Source organism: Tiliqua scincoides, chromosome 1 (assembly GCF_035046505.1).
Source record: "Tiliqua scincoides isolate rTilSci1 chromosome 1, rTilSci1.hap2, whole genome shotgun sequence".
Lineage (NCBI taxonomy): Eukaryota > Metazoa > Chordata > Lepidosauria > Squamata > Scincidae > Tiliqua > Tiliqua scincoides.
Window position 1 is genome coordinate 284,072,218 of NC_089821.1, and position 8,617 is coordinate 284,080,834.

At 43.9% G+C, this 8,617-nt stretch overlaps 1 protein-coding gene across 1 annotated transcript in view; it reads left to right on the forward strand.

Annotated features, from left to right (window-relative positions):
* FLVCR2 (FLVCR choline and putative heme transporter 2) overlaps positions 1–8,617 on the forward strand; it is a 63,662-nt gene that overhangs the window by 47,309 nt on the left and 7,736 nt on the right. Inside the window, exon 9 of the mRNA XM_066627384.1 lies at positions 2,446–2,501. Within this exon, the coding sequence (XP_066483481.1) occupies positions 2,446–2,501 (56 nt within the window). The remainder of the gene's footprint in view (positions 1–2,445; positions 2,502–8,617) is intronic.

Genomic DNA, 8,617 nt, shown 5'->3' on the forward strand with positions numbered 1-8,617 from the left:
AATTCCCTGACTGTGGAGTTTTCTCAGCAGCCTTTGGTGAGGGACTGTGTCAAATGCCTTCTGAAAGTCCAGATATATAATGTCCATGGGTTCTCCCGCATCCACATGCCTGTTGACCTTTTCAGAGAATTCTAAAAGGTTCGTGAGGCAAGACTTACCCTTAAGGAAGCCATGCTGATTCTCCCTCAACAAAGCTTGTTCATCTATGCGTTTTAAGTTTTTGTCTTTGATGAGACATTCCACCATCTTACCTGGAACAGACGTTAGGCTGACCAGTCTATAATTACCCAGGTCCCCCCTTTTTTCCTTTTTAAAGATAGACGTGACATTTGCTATCCTCCAATCTTCTGGCACTGTGGCCGTTTTGAGGGACAAGTTGCATATTTTAGTCAAGAGATCAGCAACTTCATTCTTCAATTCCTTAATAACTCTTGGGTGGATGCCATCAGGGCCCAGTGACTTATTGATCTTTAATTTGTCAATTAGGTCTGAAACATCTTCTCTCTTAACCTCTGTCTGACTTAATTCCTTGGTCAGGAGGGGCCGTTCAGGCAGTGGTATCTGCCAAGGTCTTCTGCTGTGAAGACAGATGCAAAGAACTCATTTAATTTCTCTGCCATCTCTTCCTTTTAACTCCCCTTTCTCTCCCTCACCATTGAGAGGGTCAACTGCTTCTCTGGCGGATTTCCTGCTTCTAACATATTTGAAGAAGTTTTTATTATTCCCCTTAATGTTGCTGGCCATGCGTTCCTCATAGTCTCTCTTGGCCTCCCGTATCACCTTCTTACATTTCTTTTGCCACAGTTTATGTTCCTTTTTATTCTCCTCATTAGGGCAAGACTTCCATTTATGGAAGGAAGCTTCCTTGCCCTTGACAGCCTCTCTCACTTGGCTCGTCAGCCATGCCGGCACCCTCCTGGACTTAGTTGAGCTCTTCTTCCTTTGTGTTATCACTTCTGCTGGGCCTCTGTTACTGTTGTTTTAAGCAGCCTCCATGCACTCTGGAGAGACTGGACCATCTTTACCTTCCCTTTCGACTTCTTCCTAACTAGCCTCTTCATTTGAGGGAAGTTCGCCCTTTGGAAATCAAGAGTTTTTGTGTTAGATTTGTTTGACACTCTTCCCCCGACATGCATGGTGAAACAAATTGTAGCATGGTCACTGTTCCCCAATGGCTCAGTAACATTTACCTCTCTAACCAAGTCCTGAGTGGCACAATATTAAATCCAGAGTTGCCTGTCCTCTGGTGGGCTCCATGCCTAGTCATGACTCCATGACTTTAGAGCACAGTCATTTAGCATGTCAAGAATACCAGTTTCTCTTTCATGACCAGAGCATGAATTGACCCAGTCGATGTGAGGATAATTGAAGTCCCCCATGATTACAACCCTGTCCCCCCTTGACACCTCCCTGATCTGTTTCCTCATTTCAAGGTCCCCTTCTGGTTTCTGGTCCGGAGGACGATAGCATGCCCCCAGTATTACATTGCTCCTCGAACCTGGTAATTTAACCAACAGCGATTCTGTGGTGGTGTCAGACCCGCCTTCAATCTCTACTTTGCTGGAATCCACCCCTTCTTTAACATAAATGACCACCCACCACTAACACACCCTTCTCTATCCCTTCTGTAGAGTTTATAGCCTGGGATTGTGGTAGTGAGCAGCTGAAGAACATAAAGGAAGTTCTCTGAGGAATGTAAAGGAAGCTCCTTGTATTGATCATATTAGAAAGAGGTTGTTAGAGAGCCCTTTGCCTGTGTCTCTGCTTGTGTGACGGTGAATTGGTGGCCAAGAACAATGTTGTGGACCCTTTGGTTCTGGCTCTGTTGGAAATATTGACCCCTGTTTAAAGATTAGTTATTAGTTAATGCTAGCTAACTAATGTTTAGTTACAACAAACAATAATTAGTTAGCATTGGTTAACAACTAATCTTTAAACTTACTTCAAAGATTGTTAGTTGATGGGCAGCCCAATCCTGAGCTGCCTGGCCCCCAGGGTTGCAGCAGCGCCCAAAATGGCTGCTGCTGCATCCTACATGTTCAGTGGACAGCACCGGAGGCTCCTTGGGAGAAGGGGACTTTTGTCCCTTTCTCCCGGGTAAGGCGAGTAGCTCCGCAGTGGGGCTACTACGGCAACCCTAGGGTCGGCATAGACTTAAGAGCCTCCATGTCGAGTGGGCGGCCCGACACAAAGGCTCAGGATACAGTAGAGCAAAGCTCCTCCGGTCCCACTTCACTCCTGCCCCGCTGCCTCCTCTCCTCCCCCCTCCGCCTTCCCTGCCCCGAAATGCCTCCTCCTCGCCTCCCCCCTCCTACCTCAGTTATCCTTCCTAAGTCTTAGGCAGTGTTCTTTATGTCTCCTCAGTCTTCTGTCACAATGTAGCAACAGATTTACGGCACTTGTGATGAATTTCTGACTCTGATTTCTCTCCTCCTTATACCTCAGCTTTCATCGGAGCTGATCTCCGGAGACAACAGGCCAATCTGAACGGTGAACAGACTGTGAGTAAACCGTATGTTTCTTTATAGCTTATGGCTATTGTCCCAATCTGTGACTCTTCTCTGCTGCTGGGGCAACCTAGATGTTTTAATAGTTTAGACATGGTTTGGATTTCCCAGATGTTTGCTCATTTCCCAGATGGATGCCTAACTTGTAGAAACTGCATACTACATTTCTGTATTCATTGTGTATGGAATAAATGCAGTTTGCGCAATGATGGAGAAGGCAATTAGCTTTTGTTTTCCTCTCACGTCCTTTTCTCCATGTACTGTAAGCAAACTCTTTAAGAGAAAATAATATATTCTTCACAGGTGTTTTTTGCATTGGCTGCAGGCTGTTCTTGCAGGGCATTAACCAAAGTGTCTAGTCAATGTTCACAAGCAATCAGCAACCAAGGTGCCTGTTTGACTGCATGAGCTGAAGCTGTTGCATGGCCTCTTTTTGCAAAACAGTGTCACATGCTGTCAGCTAATCTCTCTGTGCTCCAGAGAGAGAGCCATGGCTACCACAGTTTGGTTTCCAGTCGCTGTCCATGAAGATGCCTCTCCAGCAGTAGTGTAGCTAGAGGGGAGGGCAAAATGGTAAGTACTGCAGGCAATGCAAGATACTAAGTGGTCCCTCCCACTCGCCATCAGAGCCATTCCGGGCAGTGACAGCAGCACACAGGCAGTTGTGGAACCAAACAGCATCTCATTTGTGTTACTATCGCTGTCCGGAATGGCTCCGACAGCAAGTGGGGGGGGGGCCGCTTACATGGCATGTTGCGTCGCCTATAGTACTTACTGTTCTGCCCCCTCTAGCTATGCTACTGCTCTTCTGTTTGTAGAATTTAGCACATCATGTATAATTAGTATAAAACATGCAAGAGAAATCAAAATCATATGCAAACCTATCGCTAAGTCTTCAAGCAGGTATAAAAATCATGTCTTAGACTTGTGTACCAGGCCTTACTTCAGTCAGACCTGCAGAATCCTACATAGAGGAATAGTGCCCAGAATCTAATGGGCTTTCTTTTTAATAGAAACTGGTGAGCATTATGTACTCTGTTATGTATCTTTCTTCAACCCATCTACTCTCTGCCTTGTTGCATACTGTGATCTGAATTAGATAGTTGCAATTGCATGGTCTGCCTTTGGACTGGGGATTGTTCAAAATTTTTTTGGGTTCCTTCCAGTTCTAAGATTCTGTGCTTTTAAGTTAAATCTCAGACAATGGTCCAGCTGTGATGATCCAATCAACCATGGTTTATTGGATTAGAGACAGACATGAGTACTCTTCCTCCTTCTCCTCTTGTGTGCCATAGCACAGACAGCTGAGAAGCACCTGCATTGTTTGGTGGTGGCCTAGGTAGTGCAATTACAGAAGTATTGCACTCCTTTCCTACATCACTTCAGGTAGCTGCTACACGCTCATGCCTTCAGAGTAAGGGCAGCAGTGTGATACAGAAATCTCTGAATCGGCTTTATCTGTCCTCTGAATTGTCATAACGCCAAATTTGATTGGCCACACAATGTCATGACATAATCCCATTTAGTACATAATCCCTTGTTTGGAACATTTGCACCACCACCAAATGTAAATTCATACAAACATGCAATTTCTATACATCTCTGGTTATATTGGAACGTTTAGAGAAGATCAACAAGCTGAGACTATATATTTAGCCCTGTGGTTGTAGCACCTTGAAGCATTAGCTTCATCAGATTTACAGCCATCTTGAAAAGCTTTTAGGTTTATCTAGCCTAAAATTCTGGTGCATTTTCAGGTGATTCAAAAAGAAGCTTCACTTGCCTTCAATTCTGCTAAGAGTTTCACCAGCTTATTCCAGCTATAAATGATTTCCTTCTCTTCTGCCCCTTCTGGGAAGCTGACATGTTACTGTTGTTACAGAGACTCCAGGACAGTAACAATCAGATAATGAATGATGGATTTTGTACCTTTGTTCACAAGCAATCAGCAATCAAGGTGCCTGTTTGACTGCATGAGCTGAAGCTGTTGCATGGCCTCTTTTTGCAAAACAGTGTCACATGCTGTCAGCTAATCTCTCTGTGCTCCAGAGAGAGAGCCATGGCTACCACAGTTTGGTTTCCAGTCGCTGTCCATGAAGATGCCTCTCCAGCAGTAGTGTAGCTAGAGGGGAGGGCAAAATGGTAAGTACTGCAGGCAATGCAAGATACTAAGTGGTCCCTCCCACTCGCCATCAGAGCCATTCCGGGCAGTGACAGCAGCACACAGGCAGTTGTGGAACCAAACAGCATCTCATTTGTGTTACTATCGCTGTCCGGAATGGCTCCGACAGCAAGTGGGGGGGGGGCCGCTTACATGGCATGTTTGGTGCCACACACGGAATTAAGGACAGTTTAATATTTCCAGCAGCTAGCTTGTCCTAGGTGACAGCTAGTCCTTCCTTCCTTCATTTTCCTGAAGAGCATTCAAAGTAGCTGAATAGATAACTACTGGTTAAAAACAACAACAAACAAACCACATGATACATAATACACATGGAGTGTGTGGGTTGCTTCTCCATGCAGCGCTTGCTTCTTTCTATTTGTACTGCCTGAACTACCTGGGCCATGTTTCTCAGGAGAACTAACTCAGTTTTTTTCTCTCACCTCCCCCAGTAGTTTAGAGATAAGGCAAGTGTGGGTATAGAGAGCTGTGTGAATTCATACTTCATTGTTCTCTTGTTCATTTATTCAACCAGACAAAAAGCACTACTATAACTGTCAGTCTCAAAACAATCCCAACTTTATTTCTAGCCAGAGTCAATATTCTTTGACTCTGTGCTGTTCTTTCAGTAGATTTCCTTTTTAGCTTTTCTCTTCTTTCACTGATCTTGTAAAAGTGACTTTCCCTCACTAGCTATCACTTTTAATGGGATCAGAATCACTCAGAAGTCTCTGAACATGTGCAAAATAAAGATATAGTTATACTGTGGTCTTATCATCTTAAGAAATGCTTAAAAAAAGACTAATCACAATATGATCATAGCATAGCATTCCAGAATATTTAAAGTACTTTCTAACTGATACTTGTATTTTGGACACTGGTCAAGTATTCCAAGACTGCAATCCATTGCACATGTACTTGGGGCTATGCTCCACTGAATCTATGGTGGAGATGTACCATGTTTCCAGGAGTCCTGGGTAACTTGTACTCCTGAGGTTTGTGGAGTGCTTACTGTGATGAATGGGAGAAACAAGGTGATGACTAACAGCCCAATCCTATCCATGCTTTCCTGGGAGTAAGCCCCATTGACACTAATGGGACTTACTTCTGAGTAGACATGAATAGGATTTGACTGAAAGCGTGTTGCTGTGCTATCACTGCATGATGGGCACAAAGGTGGTCTCAGAGATTGGTAGTGGGCTTTTGGCAGCTGCCCAGTGATGCTGACCCCTCACATTAGACTTTCTTCCAACTAAGCCTTCAGGGGGTGGTCAACATATATCTTTTAGTAATGCCACACTTCTGTTTTGTGTCTTGTTCGGAGAGCCCTGTGATCTTTAAAATAAATCCTGTAATGCACAATGAGTAGGATGCGCAGATTTAGCAAAATGACAGGTGGCATTTTCAATTGGTAGATGAAGCACCAAGGCATCTTTAATTCCATATAAAGAAAGCACTGAAGAGTCCCAGTAGAAGCCAGGCATTTGGAAAATATGCAAGGGGTGGGCCAGGAAGTGAAGTTAAGGGTATAATAGCCTTATGAAGTTTGAACTGGGTTTTAATATCTGGTAGCATTTTCAAGCTGATGACTATTTATCTACAGGCATTTTTCTGCCGTTAATCTATCACAGCTGCCAGACTCAGGCAACATGTGATGAAGGAATGCCAAGATCCCTAGGTCCTGACTTGGGAAACAGATAGGGATTTTTGTTTGTTCAGCTAAGAATGATGTCCTCAAATCTCTGAAACAGAACCTGCACATTATTTAGCATATTGGGGGGGGGGGGTTGTCCAGTACAACAAAAACTGATCCATCTAAATTTGCTTTGGCTTGTGTGATCATGCCATGATTCCTGATTGGTGGGAAGCAACTTTGTCAACAAATTCCTCCAATTTCTGAACAATTTCTGCCATTTTTTAAAAGGTCAGCAGCCTAAAAGGAGATGGAAAGGTATATGGTGTTGGGAAAGGTTCCAGTTTTTGGGGACAGGATGTAGGAGTGTTTTTGTGTAGGCTTTACTCAAGTGGCATCTGTTTCTAAAAATCCAGCAGTGGAAAGATTAAGAGGTTACCAAGGCAGTATTACTTTGGTTCTGCTCCTTGCCAAAACAAGATGAATGCTTAATTCACAGCATTCTCTGTTCCATTGGGCCTAGTTACCTTTGCAGTACATTGGGCTCCCCATATTATAATAATTTTTTTATTTATATAAATTATACCCTGCCTTTCTACCCTTCTAAGGGCACTCAAGGTGACTTACAAATAAAACGATAAAACAATACTAAAAACATTGATATATGATAAAAGCAATTAAAATAAGTATCCATGATGGCATCTAAACCAAAATCCATGAGTGCTCATGTCTGCATATGTAACACTGCATAAATTTGCATAAACTGCCTAATCTTGCGGGAATGATGTGACTGAGGTAAGTGCTACAGCCAATGAGAGCTGTGAAATGATGGGAGGCTACAGCAGGATATGTGGAAAACATTTTTAAAATACAATTTCAGTCCATGGATGCAGAGCTCACAGATATGGCAGGCCCACTGTATATCTGTTCTACAGATCTAAGCTGATTTTACAGCTTTCTCTGGCAATTCCATCTAAGGAATCCTGTAATTATAGTTCTTCAGGAGGTGGGATCTCTGACAAACAATGCTGAACACTGAACACTTTACTATTCCTGGTATTGTTTGGGGAAGCCAAAGAGGTGCTTTTCAACCTCTTCATAAATGACCTGGAGACAGGGTTGAGCAGTGAAGTGGCTAAGTTTGCAGACGACACCAAACTTTTCCGAGTGGTGAAGACCAGAAGTGATTGTGAGGAGCTCCAGAAGGATCTCTCCAGACTGGCAGAATGGGCAGCAAAATGGCAGATGCGCTTCAATGTCAGTAAGTGTAAAGTCATGCACATTGGGGCAAAAAATCAAAACTTTAGATATAGGCTGATGGGTTCTGAGCTGTCTGTGACAGATCAGGAGAGAGATCTTGGTGGTGGTGGACAGGTCGATGAAAGTGTCGACCCAATGTGCGGCGGCAGTGAAGAAGGCCAATTCTATGCTTGGGATCATTAGGAAGGGTATTGAAAACAAAACGGCTAGTATTATAATGCCGTTATACAAATCGATGGTAAGGCCACACCTGGAGTATTATGTCCAGTTCTGGTCGCCGCATCTCAAAAAAGACATAGTGGAAATGGAAAAGGTGCAAAAGAGAGCGACTAATATGATTACGGGGCTGGGGCACCTTCCTTATGAGGAAAGGCTATGGCGTTTGGGCCTCTTCAGCCTAGAAAAGAGACGCCTGAGGGGGGACATGATTGAGACATACAAAATTATGCAGGGGATGGACAGAGTGGATAGGGAGATGCTCTTTACACTCTCACATAATACCAGAACCAGGGGACATCCACTAAAATTGAGTGTTGGGCGGGTTAGGACAGACAAAAGAAAATATTTCTTTACTCAGCGTGTGGTCGGTCTGTGGAACTCCTTGCCACAGGATGTGGTGCTGGCGTCTAGCCTAGATGCCTTTAAAAGGGGATTGGACATGTTTCTGGAGGAAAAATCCATTACGGGGTACAAGCCATGATGTGTATGCGCAACCTCCTGATTTTAGAAATGGGCTATGTCAGAAGGCCAGATGCAAGGGAGGGCACCAGGATGAGGTCTCTTGTTATCTGGTGTGCTCCCTGGGGCATTTGGTGGGCCGCTGTGAGATACAGGAAGCTGGACTAGATGGGCCTACGGCCTGATCCAGTGGGGCTGTTCTTATGAAGCCATGATAGTTAAATGGGATCCTAGTCTGTAGTATAGATATGCCACCACTTACGGGGGGGAAAGGTGAAATAGCAATCCATTAAATTTATATTAGTTATATTAAACTGTAACCAATTCAAGCAGGAGTTAGAGACATACGGTGTATATTGATGTACAGTTTCATGCACC